Below are 23,004 nucleotides of genomic sequence, written 5' to 3' on the forward strand. Positions count from 1 at the left end.
GTCGGACATGGCTGAGTGACTGAGCACGCACACACACAGCAGTTACATAATGAGAATACAGTGTCTTTTACTAAGTAAATTTATAGACCCAAATTCTGGCCGTTAAAGAATTTAAGTAATATTTAGGTAACGATAACCCTATATGCAAAAAAGAAAAAGAGACACAGAAGTACAGAACAGACTTTTGAACTCTGTGGGAGAAGGTGAGGGTGGGATGTTTCGAAAGAACAGCATGTATATTATCTATGGTGAAACAGATCACCAGCCCAGGTGGGATGCATGGGACAAGTGCTCGGGCCTGGTGCACTGGGAGGACCCAGAGGAGTCGGGTGGAGAGGGAGGTGGGAGGGGGGATCGGGATGGGGAATACGTGTAACTCTATGACTGATTCATGTCAATGTATGACAAAACCCACTGAAATGTTGTGAAGTAATTAGCCACCAACTAATACAAAAAAAAATTAAAAAAAAAAAAGAATTTAAGTAATATTTAAAGGTTACTTACAATTCATGGATTCTTTCAAATAATTGTCAATTTCATCATCCAGAGAATTCATTACTTTATTTTCTCTTATAAAATTCAGAAGGATGTTAGCTTCTGGTATATCTTAAATTGGAAATGCATAATAAATAAACTGCAAACTGATCACTTTTTAAATAACTGTGAATGACCCAAAACTATTTTTAAAGGTAAAAAAGTGAAGACATATAAGAATACCACAAATAGAATATAACAAAGCTATTAACAATGTGATGGGGTACATCACAGAGAGATGTATAGCAGATATCATGAGTTTAAAGAGCAGTTTACAAAACATTTCATACCATTTCCTCTGATTTTAAAAAGACATGAGCAAAATTATCTCAAAGACTATATATCAAGGAAATGATTATTTCTTATAAGATGAAGAATTTATAGTTGATCATTGTTTTCTTTTTTATGCTTTTATATATTTTCTGAATTTTGTATGTATTTCTTCTCTAGTCAGAAAAAGATTGTTAAGGTTATTTGAAGAGCTTATTCCTCAAATGGGACACGAATGTTCTCTGGGATAGTCAGATAATGTGCCAGGAGGCATGAATCTGATTTTGAAAAGGTGCTCTCTGATTCTGACACCCTTCAACCCCAAGCCCCAACCTCCAGTATCTGCTTGTCTTCCAGCCTTTCCCCAACATTCTGCAAGCCATCCTGCCGATGTCAGACACCCTGACTCCCCTGGACAGAGTTAGGGTTTCTTCCTCCTCACCCTGTTGTACCACAAGTCTTATCACTGTTGCTTCTTTCCCAGAACTAGACCAGAATCCCAGACAGGGGGGCTGTCTCTTCATCTCTGTACTTCCAGTGTCTGATATAATGACTATCCTTCCATCCATCTCAACTTCCATCCTCTCAGGTACTTCCTTGTTCCAGAAAGTGTTTAATTTACTGCACTACTTGGCAAACAAAAGGCATTCACTAAATATTTGTAAATTAATGAGAATCCTGGGGCAGAAACTGGTAGGAAGGGTGGGGTGTAGGCACTGCTGTCAAGATCTCTAAAGACAACAGGCCCATCCCAGACTGTCTGTGGAGGGACAGAAATTCTTCCTTCCACATCTGACCACCAAACCATTTAGAGGTTCTTAATTTCTATGTGTAACCCAGGAAATTAGAAATAAGGCTGATTTTTAAAAGCATATTGAAATTCACACACCCTTATACGTATTTTCCTTGTATTTGTCTCCTTAATAATAAGTAAGGTATTTATTCTAATTATGTTGACACTGCTCAAAACACTTTGACATTTCCCCTCTGAATCTATTTTCAGACCCAAATGCACAATATTCTTCGAATCTGTCTCTTTAACTTAATCTTGAGGTTTCGAGACAATTAGTACTATCAAGTTTGATAACCTTTTCCATCAGACAATCCCAACCGTCTTTTAGAAATTTTTCCAGACCAAATTTACCCTTAGAGGATGGAGACTCTATCACTAATGTTACTGAAAGCACTAAAAAGAGCCTATTAGTATTATTATATTATTAAAAATAAGAAACCACAGTACCCTTCTCAAAAGAAAAAAAAAAGAATTGAAGAGTGACACTATTGTCCTATGGTAAGAACAGACCATGGTTGTGTCACCACCAATGTAAAAGAAGTCACTGCAATCCTTTTAGAACTCAGATAATGTCACTGCCTGGCTGCCCTTCCCACAGAGTAGAAGGCAGCCTGTATGGCCTTCTGACCACCTCCATGTCTTCTCTGACCTCAGCCCGTCTTCCTGCCCTGCTCCCTCGGCTCCAGCCACACTGGCCACAGAGCCTCTGCACTGGCCGGCTCTTCCGCCTGGTGCGCTCTTTCCCATGGTTAACGCCACTGCCCCCACACACCCTGCAACTGTCCTTGCTCAGGTGTCACCCTCTCATGGAGCCCGCCTGACCACGCTATGTAAACAAGCAACCTGCCCTACACACACCATAACATTCTAGACCCTCCTGACTCTGTTCTCTTTTACTTCTCAATCATTTCAAATTCCATAATTTGGATTTGTTATCCTAATTGTTCATTCTCTGTTTCCCCGCTGCTAGGATATGAGCTCCATGAGCAGGAGAGATATCTGTGTTTGGTCACTGGACCCAGAACGGTGTGTGGCACACAGCACGTGTGTAATAGATCAGAGTTCAACAAGAACAAATCAATGAGTGCCATATCACCTCCCATGATACTGCTTTCAAGGAGACAATATTTCTGCAGTAGATAAGCAAGATCCAACTACTGATATTAAAACACGGTCTTGCTATTTTACACCATATCTCATAGAAATTTCACTTCTAAAAATTCTGATAATGGTTTGGTCAAAGACATAAAATTGCTTTATAGTTCTCAGTCACTGTTACTGCTTTGTCATGGATCAGTAGAGTGAGCGCATACTTAAAATGATACTTGCAACATTTATATTCTCTTAAGACTTTTGAAGGATTATTCATCCCTGGGACCTCTGTGTTCTCCTGGGGTGTTGAGGGGGCCTTTCTCTCTGGGCTACAAGCAACCTCAGGATGCATCAGGGCACACCCTCCTCTCCCCAGTCCTACTCTCATTTCACGCTGGGGCAAGCTGTAACCACTTCACAACCACTCACAGTGATGAACTAAGTATCACATGATGATACTACATGCATGTTCTCCATGATCCAGCACTAAATTACTTGAATGCAGTGAAATCAAATTTATTTTTAAATGGTCAATAATTTAGTTTATCCAATCAATGGCATTGATCTCTCAAAATCAACACAAGGGATAATGCTTTACAAATGAGTCTGGCTTTTCACATTTCTTTTGTAAATATATCAAAGATAATTCACTGTAAGTTTTAAAAAGTCATATAAGGCAGCTTTTCATTTTTAACTCAAATGAAATCCAAGCTTCATTTTCATTCTTAAACACACTATACAAATATTGGAATATGTGATATAGTCATTTCCAAAGGAATTAAAATTTTCAGATAGCTTTTTACCTGGATTAGTTGTAATAATGGTTTTTGAGATTACAGTTGCTGTCATGCTGTTCCGAAATTTGTCAAAACTTATCCTTACATCTGCGGCAAATATTACTGTTTGGGGAAAAAGCCATTTTAAAATTATTACACTGGAGGATAAAAAATTACAAATATTGAACACAATCATTGAAGTATGCAATACCTGTTTCTTGTGGCACCCAGCTTTGTGCAAGTAGAATAGATTCACTATCCCAACTGCATGTGTGAAAAAAGAAGTGACAAAAATCAAATACACTAGAAAATACTAACAGTGACCATGTTATTTATCAGAAAATGGATGTCTTAATGGCTGAGGTTAATAATCTCCCATGTGGTCCAAGGCACAAGGAAAGGTCTTGGTTTTTCCTGCATTTTTCAGGGCTACTCTGCCTATTTCACAGAAAATTTAACACCTATGGAAAGCATTCCTTTGGCACATCCATCTCTAACAACTTCTGCTCCTTCCATTCCCTCTTTTTCTATCACCCAGGTCACTCCACACTAGTTAGAACTGAGTAACTACAAGTCTAAAAATTGTGAAGTCACTCTTTCATGCCACCAAGGGATTATCCCCATAATGGATAAACTTCTTGAGGAAACTGATGGATTGAAGGCCTGTTTCAAATTCAATCTTGCATCTAAACAACACCATAGTATTCCCTGGGATGTTTCAGGGTGTAGCCCTGTCCCACATCTGACACACTGGGAGCCCCCACAGAACCCAATCTGTGACAAAACTTTCTTCTTCACCATCTTCCCATGGCCTGGCTCCAGAGTACCACCCAATGGATCACAGAAAGTTTGTCTTGTTCTTTATCAATGGGACTTAGTAAATGATCATTTGTCACAAAAGAGTATGATACTAAGTAAGTTACTATAGAATCCATCTATGAAATCCCATGCCATCAAAAGATCTCATTTTAAGGTAATCATAGACTGTAATGACTGGACACACAAGAGGAAGGTTTATTTTTTATACCATTTCCTCTTATCATCACTCCTCTCCTGATATGACATTCATCACCTCTTGATGAGATGAAAATGTTCTGACTTGGTGATAATGGCACAGATTTCAGTTTGGAACAGATGTGGGGAGTTACCATATCATTGCAAAAGAAGACTCTGTCTCATCGTAGAGTTTAACTTCACACCTCTGGCCTTTTCTTCGGTCTGAAGTTGTAAAGTATTTTGGCTCTCCAACCTTACAAATGGAAGGAAACGGTTACTCTTCTTCACCTATAGCTGTAGAGGTACTTAAATGTTTGTTGATGGAAATACTCAAATGTTTATCTTTTAAACAACAAATTAGAAATATCAAAATAGTGAGACTCAATAATATGTATTTAAAAGCATCTTCTACCTCTAGACTAGATGTATTTAAGTTGAAAGGTACACACATTGATTGAAGACAGACACAGACATATGTGCTTCAAAGACTGTGGGGCCTTTTCAACACGTCAGAACAAATACTCCATGACATGCCCCTGGGTGACAGCTGTGTGGATTCACTGAGGGTAGAAGATACCTTTCAATGTCTGTGTGTCCCCATGGCTTAGCACAGGGCCCGCATGGAGTTCAGTGATTGGATGGATTCGCCTCTCCAGGCATCTTGCTGGCCCAGGTACAGGTTATCAATAACTACTTTGCTGCCTTCATAGGGATCAGGTGGAAGAACCACATGAGGAATAATAATGGGAATGTGTGTTGATATACTGTCTGATTCAGCCCACCCTGTGGTATAAGAGAATTCATAGTGGAGGTGAATTCAGGGGCCCCTCTGTGTCCTCAGGGAGTTCACAATTGGACCAGCAGGCTCCTCTGACGGCTACATAGCAATGGCTCAAGCATGGACAGTCAGCTGCCCCCTGTGCGCCGCCTCCATGATCTATTGTCAGGACTGAGCTCCACGAGAAGGGGCTGGAGAAAGTCACAGCTGCCCACAGAAGATAAGGTTTACAGACAGAGTCAGAGCAGAGGACAGCCTGTCACAGCAAGCAAGGAAGTGACATGAAAAGGAGCTTTAAGGGGAAGAGACCCAAGTAGAGGTGAGACAGAAGAAAAAACAGGTTAAATTAAAATGTAAAGAAAAGGAAATATAAGAGGGATGGAAGCAAAATGGGAGAAGAAAGGCATGAAAATGAAATAATATAAACCTATGAAAGGTAGTACCAGACTCAAAGAGTGGAGGCTGGAAGTGGGACATGGAAAAAGCTGTTGCAGGGTTTTGTTTATTTGTTTATTTTATTTGGCTGCACCAGGTCTTATTGGCAACATGTGGAATCTTCATTGTGGTGAGATCTAATTTCCTAACCAGGGGTTGAACCTGGGCCCCTGCATTGAAAGTGTGGAGTCTTAACCACCAGACCACCAGGGAAGTCCCATGCAGGTTTTATATTCATACTGAGTTTTAGAAAATTCTTACTACATTGTAATACAATAGCATTACATAGAATTTCAGAGAAATTGAGAGGTCATATTCTGCCTTTAAGTAAGATTGAACCTAAGTTGCCCAGAAAAGAATTTTTCCGATTGTCAGGATTGCCATGTAGGGTGTTTATTCCTCATTCCTGACTGACAGCCAAGTGCTTACTGAGTGGCAGGCACTGTGCTAGGTTGGGTTGGGGTGGTGCCTCTGTTGGCCTGTCATTGGGGATGATTGACACTCTTGCAGTTATTTAACATGGAAATGAATTAGCAAGTACTTACAACATTAACTACAAGTATCTAAATCTATTTCCCTCCCTCCCCCCCCCCCAAATCCCCGGTTACCATCATTCTGCATACTGAAGAATTGTTGCTCCTTTATTTTTATTTGTGCACTTTACTTTGTGGAAATTTGCTCCCTATCAAGTGACTCTAGTCTGTCCAATGGAGTTCAAAACTTGCTGTAATTGCTAAGAGGGAGGTGTGGACGCAGAAGGTGGTGAGACACTCCTTGGAACCCCAAGGACTTTTTCTGCCCTGCTTTCCAGCACTGATAGCTCACAGGGCCCCTACCACAGCACCCCGGGTTTCTCATTCTGTTCCCCCATCTCAGGGAAGCTCTGAGAACATCCACTGAATTAATTCCTTGATTTATTCAACATACACTCTTTAAAAGAACTTCCTGGAGATAGTCATGTCAATGAATTTACTCTTTCTATCCATGCCTTTGTTAACTGAAGTATGAAAAGCTCTCATACAGTTAGTGAATCATTTATGACTGTGTGCTGCATTTAACATTCAAATACAATATTATTTTGCTAGCGATTCTCAGGTAAAATGCTACTTTCCTTTAATTTTCTAAATTCAACTGAGGATGGATCAAGATATACAGGAAATTTTACTTCAGTGATTATTAATTTCCTAACACAAATACTATGCTAGAACTCCCCCACCAAATTGAACTGAGCTTTGTTGGGGTTTTAACTTACCGACCTCACAGCTGCAAGGACATTAATAATTTTCCCATCAAGATTGTGTCCATTTGCAACAATGTCACCCAGTGAATAATAATCACAAGACTCTTTAACAGGTAAGTATATCAAAGAAAGTAACTTGGCATCCACTTCGTAACTGGAACAGAGTTTCACCGTTGAGTGATTCTCACTGAGCAATAGTTTATAATCACTAAATTGTAAAAACACACACACAAAGTTAATATCAAATGATTTCTAATAGAAAAATATTTCAAAGTTCACGGTTAAATTTTGGCTGTAATTTAAACTATATTTTAAAAACTATATTAAGATTTATACTTTTCACTCTTAGAAACATTGAAAAACTGTAAAATACTTTTTTGTATAAAACCTATTTCCACTAAGAAAGTGTTTTAAACACCACTTTGCTGCTTCGAGTGCTAACTGCAGCATGTGGGATCCTTGTTGCAGCACGTGGGCTTAGTTGTCCTACCACATGTGGGATCTTTGTTTCCTGATCAGGGACTGAACCCGGGTCCATGGCATTTGAAGATGGATTCTTAACCAGTGGACGACCAGGGAAGTCCTCTCAGAATCACTGAAAAACTGTAAAGTACTTTTTTGTATAAAATCTATTCTCATTAAGAAAATGTTTTAAAGACCAATTAGCGTCTGAGTTTCAAGCACACTAATAGTCTGATCTTGCCCAATAATCTGAGTTTCAGTTTCTTTCTTTGTAAAAAAAATTTTTTTAAAAAGGATGTAAAAGCACTCTAAAACATTGTGTGTTAGGGGGTGACTGAGTTCCATCTCTGTGACACTGACTGTGCCACCTACATGCTTTCCTGACCTCTTCGGAGCTCTATGGGCTTCCCTGATAGCTCAGTTTGTAAAGAATTAGCCTGCGGTGCAGGAGACCCCAATTTGATTCCTGGGTTGGGAAGATCCGCTGGAAGGGATAGACTACCCACTCCAATATTCTTGGGCCTTCCTTGTGGCTCAGCTGGTAAAGAATCTGCCTACAATGTGGGAGACCTGGGTTCAATCCTTGGGTTGGGAAGATCCCCTGGAGAAGGGAAACGATACCCACTCAGTATTCTGGCCTGGAGAATTCCAAGGACTATACAGGGTCACAATAAGTCAGACATGACTGAGTGACTTTCACTTTCACATTTGGAGCTCTGTAGGAACAGATGCACCGTATGTACAGGCTGAACTTGAGGTGCTCTTCCCTTTGGCCAATCACCTCCCAAGTGTGCTCCACAGAACCTCTTTCTTACCCTCTATTCCAGCCACCCCCGCCTCCTCCCCTGCTACTGCTTTAGGTGTTTACCTCATAACTTCTTACCCAAATTACTGTCTTGTCTCCTAAGCTTCATTCCCCTACAGTTGTTCCTCCTCAGGTAGCCAAACTGACCTTCCTAAACCATGAATATGAATATCTTTTTTCCCAGTTCAAAGATCTTCTGGGCTAGCTATCACCAAAGAATGAAACTGATACTAAAAGCAAAGCTGTCTGTGAAGGGTCTCCACTTACCTCTCTTGCTTCTTCTCCTGCTGTTCCCCTACCTATACTCCAGCCACATCAGATTCTGAGGCTATGAAACTGCCATTTTAGAGGGAAAGAAAGTTGAGCATCAACAGTTTCATGAGATTCAGATGACTAACTGTTCTGGAAAAGGCCGGGAGATTTTGTGTTTGTCCCCTTTGCCAGGGGTGCTCTCCTCCTTCACTCATACCTTCGCTCCACAAACACTTCCTGAGAGCCAACTATCTGCTAGACCACAGTCCAGGCCCGGAGGATAAATGGTGAGGAAGACAGACAAGATCTATGACCTCACAGTGCTCACACGCGTGAGAGGGAAACAGACAAGAACAATTAATCAAATGACCCAGGCTTGCGATCAGTGTTACATGCTAAGTTGCTTCAGTCGTGTCCAACTTTTTCCAACCCCATGAACTATAGCCTGCCAGGCTCCTCTGTCCATAGGATTTTCCCAGGCAAGAATACTGGAGTGGGTTGCCATTTCCTTCTCCAGAGGATCTTCCTGACCCAGGGATCGAACCCATGTCTCTTGTGTCTCCTGCATTGGCAGGCAGGTTCTTTACACTAGCGCCACCATTATGATGGTACCTATAACCCTGTGTACAGGACTAAGTCATAGTAATGGGAACTGAATGGGCTACTACGGAGTAGATGTGGAAGACCTGAGGAGGTGACATTTAAGCTGACACTTGAGTGAAAAGTGAAAGTCGCTCAGTTGTGTCAGACTTTATGACCCCATAGATACGACTCCGTGGATTATACAGTCCATGGAATTCTCCAGGCCAGAATACTGGAGTGGATATCGTTTCCCTTCTCCAGGGGATGTTCCCAACCCAGGGATGGAACCCAGGTCTCCTGCATTGCAGGTGGATTCTTTACCAGCTGAGCCACAAGGGAAGCCCAACACTTGATTGAGAAGAGCAAATAAGACTGTTCTCTGCAGAGGGACGAGAACACGCCACGCTGTTGGCGCAAAATGAGCCAGGATGTTCACAAAGTAAGTAAGGACCCTCCATGTGGCTGCAGAGAAATGAGGCCTGTAAGATGAGGTCAAAAGGTGTGCAGGCACATGTAGTAGAGACTGCTGTGCCCACTTGGGCCCTTCACCAGCTACACCCTCTCTCCAGATCTGCCCTCGGCCAGAAGTGCCTCCACAAGAGCATGGGCAGACTTCAGCCAATAATCTGTAAATTCAGGGTACCAAAGCCCAGGCCCTTTTCTTCAGAGGGTAGCACTCTGAGGTGCAACTGATGCTCCAGAGCTCCCGCCCGGGTCAGGATAAGGTGGGGCTCCTGCTGAACCTGCCGCTTTGTTACCCCTTCCTCCCTCATGGCTGTCTTTCCAGGCTGCTTCTGAGAGCTCTGCCTCAACAAATCATCTGCAGAGAAGTCTTCTCTGAACTCTGCTTCCAGGTAACCTGAACTAAGAGAGTAAAACATGTGAAGAGAGTCATAAACTGCGATGTAAAATGGATATATGACTTCTAAGATTTATTTTTTCACTTTTCAGGTTTAATATGATGAGTTAAATTTCTGTAAATCTAAGAATGAGAAGTGAAGTGAAGTGTTAGTCGCTCAGTCTTTGCAACCCCATGGACTGGGGCTCACCAGGCTCTTCTGTCCATGGGATTCTCCAGGCAAGAATATTGGGGTAGGTTGCCATTTCCTTCTCCAGGAGATCTTCCTGACCCAGGGGTCAAACTCAGGTCTCCTGCATTGCAGGCAGACTCTTTACTGTGTGAACCACCAGGGAAAAATGAGAATAAAGTCATTTCCTATGTGATCCTATGTCAAGGTAAATTATTTCATAATCAAAGATAAATACTGTGTGGCAGAATTAAACTCTGAATTTTCAACCTGAAGTACACACATCTTTAGTAAGTGAAAAAAATGAAAGTGTTAGTCACTCAGTCGTGTCCGACTCTGCGACCCCATGGACTGTAGCCTGCCAGGCTTCTCTGTCCATGGAATTATCCGGGCAAGGATACTGGAGTGGGTAGCCATTGCCTTCACCAGGGGATCTTCCCGACCCAGGGATAGAACCCATGCATTGCAGGCAGATTCTTTACCATCTGAGCCACTAGGGAAGCCCCTACACCACTCCTGGCTAATCTGACACACACAAACCTATTAGTAATAATCATCCTGGCACAAAGGTTGTTGACCTCTGTGCTGGATTTACCTAGGAGTTGCAGGACTGAACTTTTCTTCTCTTTCTAATTCCTTTGTTTGGATCAGAGGATTCTCAATAATCACTATAACAGAGGGGAAAATATGATGCTATTACCAAAAGAGTAACAGAATAAATTTAAAAAACAAGTGTACATAACAATGAACATTACAATATTATTTCTAATTTTGAGTTGCTTTAATATTCTTCACAATTGTTTTTTTTGTTTGTTTGTTTTGCTGCGACCAATGGAATCCTAGGGCATGACCAATCAATTTGATCTTAGATGATATTTCTTATACTTTGTGTTTAAATTCTGACATATGACCTGCATTAATATTCTTTTGTTAAAAAAATATTACTTTGTTGATTAGTTATACAGAACATCTGATGTGGTTACAACATACCCTGCTATAAAATGAACACTTAAATTGATCTTCACCCAATTCAAAGTTGTTCTCAAAAACAATAGTGGTAGTTAGAAAGAGCAGTGCAAAATCTGGGTCCTGATTTGAAACTTACAACTTATCAGTTTTATGACTTAATAGTTTAGGGTTTCCATTTCCTATGGTCTATGTTAGACATTTTGTGCTGCATTTTGTTAATTCCTCACACAACCATCCCTTTATTATCCCTTTTTCCAAGTGAAGAAATTGAAGTTCACAGAGGTTAAATAATTTTCTTGAGGTGTTATATCTAGAAAGTAGTAGAGTTAGAATTGTTTTGATTCAAAAATCTATAATCTTTTTACTCAGCCACAGAAAACTCTTATTTAGTTTTATAAGCATCGTCAGATTTACATCCTTATAATCCCTCATCTCACTCATCCTGACAACAAGCATCAGTGTAGAATGCAGGTTACCATCGAATATATCTTCAGCTCTATGCAAGTGTTGTTCTGGTACGCATCCACAGATGCTTCTGCTTGTCCAGGGCCCTGAGACATCTGCAGAGTTTTCTGCCTTCACAGTCCATATGTCCAATTACCTTATTATTCAGTTAGCAAGATACTATATAACCCTGAAGTTAATAGTATGATTGGGTGCTGAGTAATCAGTATGGGTAATAGGATGCTCGATATTGCAGGATTAGAGAGGAGTAGTTTAATTGTCTGTGTTACTCTTTCTCTTCTTTTCTCTACAATGAAAGAGAGCTGGTATACTGCTTTCTTGTTTATTGTATGAGGCTAGAGCTGTTATCTATTGAGTGGCTAAGTTCTACACTTCATAGCAGGCACACTATCTCATTTAAGATTCATAAGAATCTACTGGGTATTAATTCATAGTTGAGGCTCAACAAGATTATGAAATTTTCTCAAAGCCACTAGATAAATAAGTGTTAGTATTTGGATTTGAATCCAGATCCACCTGTTCTCAAAGTCTTATTCTTTTGAATATACTATACTGTACTATCACAGAGATACTGGGGTAAGTAGAGGATATGAAGATATGCTATTTTAGACTAAAAATTTCTTAAAATTCCATCAAAAATTCATGTCATCTTTTATCAAAGTCTACTTAGCAGTTCCACTATATGTTTACAAAAAGATAAATGATTACAGTCACAAGAGAGACTGATGCAAAGTGAAATAGAAATAAACCAAAGATTATAGAGCTCCTAGTAAAAGTATGTGATTATTCTGTTTGTATGTTTCAACTGAATGCTGAATGCCTTGTGTTATACTCTTAACACTTGACTTTTTTCTGATAAGATTCTTGAGAGTAAGAATTGTGTCTTATTTCACTCCGATGCCCTCAGTGTAGTCATCAAACAAACACATCATGGGAATAATACTGTAAGAGAAACAGTTTAAGAATCAGTGCCAACTTACCACATTCACCGACCCTAAAGCTGTCAGAAAGTGATCTTATGTAATCTTCACTGCCCCAGGATGTTGCATTTACAAAATCGGTTGTTGAATCACGAATGGTGAAACTGAAAGTGTACCTTTCTGATCCAATATCTAAGGGAAAACCAAGGCTTTTATTTTTCAGATGAAAAGTTTTAATTTTAAACAAAGGTGATTATTATGATGCTAAAACACTCAAACACATGGTATAAAAAATTATTTCAGATATAAATTCTACAGCGTTATGCTTTAAGAACTGCAAAGCTGCCAAGGTAGATAATTCACCTCACTGGGACCTCTCTGTTCCCTTTCCCTAGTTACCTCTATATTCAGAGGGAAATAACATGTAGGTTTGAACCATCCTGATATTAGTTTATATTCTCCATTTCTCTCTTACTGCTGTTTTAACCTAAGTCATAATTCAGATCTAAATTATTTCAAAACAAATAAATGTGTGCTAGCTAAAATATACCACTAGGGGTCAGCAAGCACTTCTTTCCAGAATAAATTCCAAAATAAATTTCTTTGTTTTTGCTAATTATAAAAGTAATACAATGAATGGATAAAGAAGATGTGGTACATATATAATCAATCTGATTTGGGTGTTGACCATCTGATAATGCCCATGTGTAGTGTGTTGAAAGTGTTAGTCATTCAATCGTGTCAGACTTTTTGGGACCCCATGGACTACAGCCCGCCAGGCTCCTCTGTCCATGGAATTCTCCAGGCAAAAATACTGGAGACATAAAATACAAAAATACCGGAGAAGGGTTGTCATTTCCTTCTCCTGGGGATCTTCCCAACCCTGGGATCAAACCTAGGTCTCCCACTTCGCAGGCAAATTATTTACCATTTGAGCCACCAAAAAATCCTGTCCATGTGTAGAATCAGCCATAAAAATAATGAATTTTAGTCAGTTCTAGTGAAATGGGTGAACCTACAGCCTATTAAACAGAGTAAAGTAAGTTTGAAAGAGAAAAACAAATATCGTATACTAACATGTATGTATGGAATCTAGAAAAGCGGCATTGATTATCTAATTTGCAGGGAAGACATAGATGTAGAGAACAGACTTGTGGACACAGTGGGGGAAGAAAAGTGTGGGACGAATGGAGAAAGTAGCATTGACATATATACACTATCATGTGTAAAACAGATAGCTGGTGAGAAGCTGCTATTTAACTGAGAGCCTAGCCTGGTGCTCTGTGATGACCTAGAGGGGTGAGATTGGGGGAGGGGAAGGAGGCTCAAGAGGGAGGGGATGTATGTATAACTATGGCTTATTCACATTGTTGTACGGCAGAAATTAACAGAATATTGTGAAGCAATTTTCCTGCCATTAATAAATTTAAAAATTTAAAAAAGAAATACAAACAGCATGATACTGACACAAAAACAGACACACAGATCAGTGAAATAGGATAGAAAGCCCAGAAATAAACCCACACAATTACGGTCAATTAGCCTACAACAAAGGAGGCAAGAATATACAATGGCAAAAAGACAGTTTCTTCAATAAGTAGTGCTGGGAAAACTGAACAGTTACATGTAGAAGAGTGAAATTAGAACATTCTCTAATACCATATACAAAAATAAACTCAAAATGGATTAAAGACCTAAACGTAAGACCAGATATCATGAAACTCCTAGAGAAAAACATAGGCAGAACATACTTTGACATAAATTATAGCAATACTTTATTGGATCCATTCCTAAAATAAAAATAAACAAGTGGAAACTAATTAAACTTAAATGCTTTTGCATAGCAAAGGATAAGATAACCTACTGAATGGGAAAAATTATATGCTAATGATATGACCAATAGGAATTAATATCCAACATAAATCTTCAGCTCATACAGCTCAACATAAAAAAACCCTAACAACCCAATTTAAAAAAATAGGAAGAACTGAATAGGCATTTTTTCCAAACAGGAAATGCAGATGGCCAACAGGCACATGAAAAGATGCTCAACATCACTAATTATCAGGAAAATATAAATTAAAACCAGAATGAGCTATTCCCTCACACCTGTCAGAATGACTATCATCATAAAGAAAAAAATAGGGGCCTTCCTTGGTGACTCAGTGGTAAAGAATTCACCTGCCAATGCAGGGGACATGGGTTCGATCCCTGGTTCAAGAAGATCCCAGATGTCGCATGGCAACTAAGCCTGGGAGCCACAACTACTGAGCCCACCCACTGCAACTACTGAAGTCCCACATCCTAGAGCAGACACAGCAATAAGAAGCCAGAGAACAGCAACCAGAGAAAGCAAAGAGTAGCCCCTGCTCACCACAACTAGAGAAAGCCTGTGCACAGCGACAAGGACCCAGCACAGCCAAAAATAAAAGAGATAAATATATAAAAAATTAAATCAAAAAAGAAATCTTCCCTTTAATGTGTATATGTGTGTAATGCTCACTCAGTAGTTTCTGACTCTCTGCAACCCTATGGACTGTAACCTGCCAGGTTCCTCTGTCCCTGGAATTCTCCAGGCAAGAATACTGGAGTGGGTAGCCATTCCCTTCTGCAGGGGATCTTTGTGACCCAGGGACTGAACCCAGGTCTACTGCATTGCAGACGGATTCTTTACCACTTAGCCACCAGGGAAGCCCACCTGTCACTATACCACAAGTCAATTAACACAGCCACGATTACTCAGGTGATTCAAACAAAACTATCTTCTGTCAAAATTACTGGCTGGCTGACTAGAGCTCTGATTTCCTCAAGCTGTATCAAAGGATTTATACCATACCCTTTAATAAAAAGCACTGACACTTTAGAAGCTAGTAATAGTGTATTGCTACTTTTGGTATTCTATATTGTATCTCTGCATGTAAACTATAAAAGTTTGAAGATCAGTTGATTTTACTTATTTGTTTTGGTCTCTGCTGCAGCACGTGGGATCTTCGGTCTTCCTCGCAGCATGTAGTTACTTGACTAGAAATCAAACATGGGCCCCCTGCATTGGGAGGTTGAAGTCTTAGCCATTGGACAGCTGGGAACAGCCAGGGAAGTCCCTGAAGGTCAGCTGATTTTTAAAATCTGTTTTAGTCTTGGATTATGTTTCCATGGTCCTAAAACTGTTGCATAGACAACTAAATAAGGACCACTAAAGCCAGACTTAACTGTATTTCCCATGTATGAAAGATGATTTTTTTCCCCGCTGAATCATTTAGTTCTTTGAATAAATACACAGATACTGCTGCATACTTCCCTTCCTCAACACTGTCTTGACATCAATGCTGGATGGCTTCCTACCACTTTCTGTTTTCTATGAGATTTACCTGTGTCCTTGTATCTGATACTGACAGTTTACATGGAGTTCCTACTCTATGTTACACACTCTTACATGTACAAGCTCATGTAAGTCTCATCCCACCTTTGTTTACCCTGATTCTGTGGCTCTGCCTAGGACAGACTCGGGGGTGAGCCCTGTCAATCTGGCTCCACGTCCATCTTCTCAGATGCTCTGATATCTGAGGATGATGAGAGAGACTACAACTTCTTTCTCCAGTCTTTACACTGGGTTTTGCACAATGGAGGAGCTCAGAAAGTACACGTTGATACACATTAATGAGCTGACCAATTTAACTAGCTATTTTAATATTGTATACATAGCTTTTAAAGTTATGCTTTAGAAATATCAAATAAAACCATTAAAATGATTTTAATGCCCTCACACATGTGGCCTTAAATCAAGTACTTTACCATGCAATAGAGAACATGGCCATTGCTCTTAGGGAGTTAAACAGGCATGAGAAATTTAATCACTTAAATATACTTTGTTGTAGTCATAAGCCACAGTTGATGAAAAATGAAGCAAAGAGTTAGTTAAACAGAACTCAGCTTTTTCTGTCTGGAAAGCCTTTGACATCTGTTTTTCCAATAACTATGCCGATTATTTTCTGAAAAACAAAAAGGTTATAGAAGACGAATATTAAACACAGATGGAGATGGTAAATTTAATTTCATGGACTTGTTATATTTTACTGGCTCTAACAAACATTTTTGACTAGGAACCATTTAAATGTATTTATTCCAGACAAACATCTAAAAGAACTTCATAAATGTTCATTCTACAAGGAATAGTACAAAGTAATAAGACAGTTAACTGCTATTACAAATATAATCATTTAATACTTAGTATGTTTCTACTTTATTTTCAATCACTAGGTGGAGCACAGTAACTGCCCTATGCTATCAATTCTTACTGAATTCATTCAAAGCACATGTATAATGCAATTTAATTTGCCATGGTCTTCAAAGCTTTCTTTTATATACGGGTTTCTAACAATCCACATAAAATTGCTTAGCTTCTTAATGCAAACATGCTGGACAGTAACATATATTAGATTGTAACAAAACTTGCATATCACTGCTAATAAATCTAAGCTCTAAAGACCTAGATCTTAAAGGTATTAACATGCCTTTAATATTTTTAATGTTCTCTTTAGTGACTAACAAAGAAAAATTAAATATTTTCAAATACTTTTAAAAACAAAAATAGCTATCTTTTTCTGAAAGGATGAACTTAAATCACATAATTCTAGCAACTGACTTTAACCTTGCAATAATCTGTTCAATTTTAAATACATGCAAACTTTTAAGACTACCACATCCTAGTTGAGCTATTAGCTAGTCTTATTATATTTAGACACACTGTTATTATTTTTTAAAATTTCATATGCTGCAGCTCTCACTGAATTTTGTTAGGAAAACAACTAATGGGAATATTGAGTAAAATTTTCTAACTGAAGAGGCAATTAGCAAAGAGTTTACCTTTCAAGAAAAACTGTAACAGCAATTATTTTCAACATTAATAAAGTTTAAATTGCAAACTATTAAAGTTATATGTAATTTAAGAAATATGATTTACACATTCCAAATGTAAACAGCAGACTGCTGGGGATAGGAAAGATAAGGGAGTATGATAATTGCTTTATAGTAAGTTCTTCACCTTATAATATGATTCCACCTAGATTCCTTTCAAATAAATAACAATCTTGGCAAATTTGAAATGACTGGTGCCCCCACAACCCTTCTCGCCAAAATTAATTTTCACACAATGATTTCAGAAACACATCTTTTGTGTAACTTTATGTCACAAAAGCAACATAATAACAAGTATTTCAGTATATAACTTGGACAGTTTGATTGGACAATAGACACTGCTTAACAAAAATGCTTAATTTTGCCATGCTAAATTTGAGTGCATATTAAATATTTAGTTTGTTGTTGTTCAGTCGCGAAGTTGTGTCTAACTTTTTGCTATATTTAATTAATACAAATAAACTTTCAATAATTTTTAACAATTACTAGTCATATCTATAATCTCCTAATGTGCAGACAAAAAAGACTAATTTTCATTTAGCTGGCATAAATACAAAGAGGTTTAGGAGCATTTAATATCTAACAATCACTAGTGCAATGAGTACCTGTATACTTGTCAATTATACAAGCGTGTGTTGAAATGAATCAATAATGTTGACATAATGTAATATCACCACCTAAAGCTTCAACAGAGAACAAATTAACTACTGCACTGCTGAAACTTACCAGATTAGCCATATTTGGATGCAGATTTGAAAGTGCAGTAAAGTTCTTTGATGCAATTGAGTTGGCCATTCTTTTATCTGCATTTTAGAAAATATAATTTAGATGCATAAGTTAAGCAACTGAAATAAAGCTTGAAAAATTACAAGACTGAAAAAAGAATTTATTTAGGAAAGTATGGGATATTCTACTCATTCTTTGGGAAAACTTTATTTATGTGGCACTAAATCTTAGTTGTAGCTTGTTAAGTCCTTCGATCTTCACTGCGGCATGAGGAACCTTCAGTCCACAGTTGTGGAAGGTGGGATTTTTAGATGCAGCATGCAAACTCTTAGCTGTGGCATGTGGGATCTAGTTCCCTGACCAGGGGTCGAATCCATGCCCCCTGCATTGGGAGCTCAGAATCTTAGCCACCAACCACCAAGGAAGTTCCAAAAAAATTTTATGTTACAACAGTGACATGTAAGCTAAATTCAACCTGTAAAAAGCATATTTTTAAAAGGTCTTTTAAAGTTATGAATGATATAGTTAGGTTTCAATTTTTTTTTCATTTATTTTTATTAGTTGGAGGCTAATTACTTTATAATATTGTAGTGGCTTTTGCCATACATTGACATGAATCAGCCATGGATTTACATGTGTTCCCCATCCTGATCCCCACTCCCGCCTCCCTCCCCGCCCCATCCCTCTGGGTCTTCCCATTGCACCAGCCCTGAGCACTTGTCTCATGCATCCAACCTGGGCTGGTGGTCTGTTTCACCCTTGATAGTATACTTGTTTCATTGCTATTCTCTCAGAACATCCCACCCTCACCTTCTCCCTCAGAGTCCCAAAGTCTGTTCTGTACATCTGTGTCTCTTTCTGTTTTGCATATTGGGTTATCGTTACACTTTGCAAAAAAAAAATTAGTCAATGTTTGAGCAAATTTAGAGTTTCAGATGAGAGATGATACAATGGGACATTTGCAGATTTAAATATTTATTACCATAAAGCCTACTTAAAAAAAAAAACATAGCAAAACTATACTGTAACCACCTTGAATCCTGCTTTTAGTTACACTGTGTATGGGGATAGGCAGTACTTCACCCTCCCCTCTATTGGTAAATAAGCTCCATCAGGGCAGAAGTAGCATCTTACACACAATTTGTGAGTGCATTTCAATGCTACCTTCCACATAAAAAGCACTCAATAAACATGAGATAAATGAAACAGAGACTTGTCCCTCAACTTAGTCACTAGAAAAGGTTTTAGTATAGTAATAACAGCTGTCAGCTACACCCAACTAGCAGATTTACCTGATTTCACTTCATTCACCTCTTTAACAGTGAATGCCCTCATCTCCAGGCTGTACACATCTCTAATGTGTACTCCAGGACACATTGCATAGCATAAGTTTCAAGAAGCCTGCACAATTACTCAAATATGATTTTGAATTCCAGCGCCACTAGTTTGTAGTCAAATGTTTTGAATTACTGAGCTTTAATCTCCTCATCCAAAAAATATGGATAACATCTACCCTACAAGGTTGTTGTGAGAATTCAAAATAGTGTACATAAAGAGCCAAGATGTCCACAGGCTCTTGACAGATGAGAACACTGCTTTTCATTCTTATCTAATGTAGCAGTTTCTGCATTCAAGCCAGAATAAACAATTTAGCAATGTTAAGGTCCTACTTATTTTTCAGCTGAGTCTGATCTGGCTCACTATGCAATTTCAGTCTCTGAAATACTTATCAGCCTGACAGATTCATTCATTCATCCATCCACTCAGCCAACACTTATTGAGAGCCTGTCAAGAGCTAGACACTTGAGGTTAGAGAAGAAAAACTATTCAGTAGCCAGATTTTGTGTAAAAATACTATCCATCTACATACTGAGTTCTCCAAAATTTTACCCCTTAACATCTCTTGGTGGTTACTTACTTAGAGGAATATCACATGAACTCTTTGAAGTTCCTTCACTTCCTACTGTTAATCAAAATATACGGTGATATACTTTAGTGTCTGTCTACAAAAAGAAAATGACAACTTACTTCTCTAGGTTTTTGAGAAATACAAAATTAACACGAAATAAAGAGGCCAGTATGGTGATACAGAGATTACAACCATTCATCAGCAACTGCTGTCCCTTCTATTTTTCAAATATATTTAAAAAGTCTCTGTTTATCCATCTCCAGTGCCATCTCCTCAGTCCAAGGGTCAGTCATTCCTCATCTAGAGTACTGCTATTACCTAATCTTATACATAGTTTATTCATTCAACACGTGTGAGTTGAGTGTCTGATATGTATCAGGTACTGAATCAGGACAGGAGGGGCGGCTCAGAGAAAAGCAAAAAAAAAAAAAAAAGTGCCAGGTGTGGGGCTAGACGTGTACAGCCCCAAGACCACAGACCCAGCTCCTTGACAAGGTAAAAGGGAAAGGCGGTGAAGGAACTAGTCCAGTTAAGATAAACTGGTGGCCAAGTTACAGGTAATAGTTGTGGAGCCTATTATGAGGTTGGCCCTATACTACAGACACTAGATACACATCATTTCCCCCCCCCCCCCCACAGTTGATTACCACTCTCCAGATACCACAGCAGCTCTTCTTTTGACAAATGGGACCTGGGACCTTGGCACACAGTTCCATCTTCCTTGAGCATCCTCTCCAATCCCACCCTCAGATCCTCCCAAGACAAGAGCTTTAACATTTTGGGGGGCTCAAAGAGAAGATCTTATCACCCTCCTTCAAGTATCCCCCAGCCTCGATTCCTTCTCTCAGCATTCTTAATTCCCTCATTACAGGATGGGGCTCAGGATGACAGGGCTGTGCCTTGCCTTGCCCTTACTGTGTCCTACAGTGCCTATTAGGCTTGCACCTCAGGCACAGTAGCTGCTAGCTATTTGTTGACTAAATTAATGAACGAGTCCTAAAAGAAACCTGATTTGTAATTTGAGAATAATATTGCTACAATTAACTTTCTGGGTAAACAGAATTTTAGTTACTAACTAATTTTACATTTATGTCCAGCATTTAAATTATAGAAGCAAGTACAAATTGTAACCTATTATTCTAGATCAATAGAGCTTCCAAAGAGCTGGAATTGATGGTCCTATATAATCGTCTATTTATTCTACAGACATGTGCTGGAGCTGCTACAGAGAAGTCCTCTTATGTGGTTATTTGTGTACGTGAAAATCCCCCCAAACTTCCATCACAAAACAAAGACTTTTTTTTTTTTTAACAAACTTTGACAAAGTTGGCCACCTTGCCTAGGGGGGAACAGTTGTTCAATTATTTTTATAAATCCAATTCAAAAGGGTAGTTTTTACTCCTTCAGTGGGAACTCAGCAAGTTTTGCGTACTCTGGGTTGGCCATAAGAAAACGGGCAACCGGCCATCACCAGAGAACTCACCAGCACGGAGACAAAAAGAGAACTTGCTAGTAAACTTTCAAGGTAGTCTTAATTTTTTTTAACCAAACACTACTTTGAAAAGAAGAACGAAAGAGAGGGAGGAAGGGACATGACTTGCACACAGGGATTAAAAACCGTCCCTTTTAAACCCTTCACGCTTTAAAATGTATCTGAAGATTCCAAATCTAGGACATTCTAGAATAGGGAGCACTGTGGAGAGGGCGCCCGAGGTGGCGGGGAGCGGGGTGTGAGTCGTGGGTGGGGACCTCCAGGGCCGGTGCCCGTGCTCAAGTGTCTGCACACACCTGTCAACCCCACAGAACGGCTGCGCGTCAGCCAGGCTGGGGTTGGGGGGAGCGGGCGGGTGATGCACTGAGTTACCTCAGGACGCGCTTATACCCCCCGCATCGATTACACCCGCGCGTCTACGTTCGCCGCGCCACGCGGACGAGCACACTCCACCCGTGTCCTGTGTTCGTACTTGACTGTGACTCCGCGGGTGTGGACTGGAAGCCGGCGTCAGCTGCCCACTTCGCACCCGGGCTCGCACCCCGGCACGTCCCCCGAACCGCAACCCGCCGGCTTCCACCTCTCGAGGGCACCGGGATGACCGCCACCCGAGGAGCCCGCGGGCAACCTGGAAGGGAGACCGTTTCCACCGCAGACGGCGCGGCCCAGAGGCCTGCCTTCAGGAACAGACGACGGCCCGCCGCCAGCCGCCACCCGGCTTCAACTCAGCGTCCACGCCGACTGCTCCCGGGAGCGCTCACCTAGACGCTCTCGCTTTTGGACAGCAGTCAACCGCACGCAGGCCCCGCCCAGACGCCTCCCCAACTCGGCCGGAATTCGGCTTCTTCTCCACAGCGTGTTCTGCCCACAGCCCCAGCGCTCGACGGTCGCCGCGGGAGGACAGCCTTGGACCGTTAGCCCAAGCCCCGCCCCCGCCGATCTCAGACTCCGCCCACTCCTGGGCTCTGCCCAGCCCCAAGTTCTGATCCCGCCTCCAGATCCGAGTCCACGCATGCCCCTCCCACCGACCTCAGACTCCACCCACGCCCTGACTCTGCCCCGCCCTCAGCTTCGACCCCACCCCGCCCCCCTCAGCAAACTCCGGTTCCACTCACTCCCTGCCTGCCCCACCCAAGCTCTGATGACTCCGCCCACTCCTTGCCCCGCTCCGCCCCTCGCCCTGACTCCGCCCTCAGCCCTGACCGGCGGCTCCCGACGCCTTGAGGGTCGCCGCCCCTCTGCAGTCTGGGTCTTGAGGACAGAGTCTCTGGGAGACTGGCCGCGAGTGGTTCCCGTTTCTTTGCTTTCCCAGGGGCCTGAGCCTGTCCTCCAGACTTCCGGGCGGGAGTCCGGGCTGCTAAGAACCAGGTGTCCAGGAAGATGCTAGGGATCTTTTCTGCTGAAATAGCAGAAATGCAGGAGACGTTGCTATAGAAAGTGCATCAGCTGAACGCACAGCTACAAACAAGTGCTAAGTGTAGACGGCAAAATCTGGAAAAGCCTGCTTGTATTATCTACTCAGCAGCCTAGTTGTGAACTTGCAGGATGTTCTGACTGGGGAGAGGT

General features: G+C 40.5%; 1 protein-coding gene across 1 annotated transcript in view; it reads right to left on the reverse strand.

Annotated features, from left to right (window-relative positions):
- The window catches only part of MEIOB (meiosis specific with OB-fold), a 32,011-nt gene extending 9,700 nt beyond the window's left edge, over positions 1-22,311 (reverse strand). Inside the window, exons 1-10 of the mRNA XM_065919261.1 lie at positions 22,200-22,311; positions 18,038-18,114; positions 16,329-16,386; positions 12,458-12,589; positions 10,639-10,711; positions 6,927-7,122; positions 4,614-4,714; positions 3,677-3,729; positions 3,493-3,588; positions 505-606 (exon numbers count right to left, since the gene is read on the reverse strand). Of these exons, the coding sequence (XP_065775333.1) occupies positions 505-606; positions 3,493-3,588; positions 3,677-3,729; positions 4,614-4,714; positions 6,927-7,122; positions 10,639-10,711; positions 12,458-12,589; positions 16,329-16,386; positions 18,038-18,106 (880 nt within the window). The 5' untranslated portion in view covers positions 18,107-18,114; positions 22,200-22,311. The remainder of the gene's footprint in view (positions 1-504; positions 607-3,492; positions 3,589-3,676; positions 3,730-4,613; positions 4,715-6,926; positions 7,123-10,638; positions 10,712-12,457; positions 12,590-16,328; positions 16,387-18,037; positions 18,115-22,199) is intronic.
- Between the last annotated feature and the right edge of the window lie 693 nt (positions 22,312-23,004).

The sequence above is a fragment of the Muntiacus reevesi genome, chromosome 2 (assembly GCF_963930625.1).
Source record: "Muntiacus reevesi chromosome 2, mMunRee1.1, whole genome shotgun sequence".
NCBI lineage: Eukaryota > Metazoa > Chordata > Mammalia > Artiodactyla > Cervidae > Muntiacus > Muntiacus reevesi.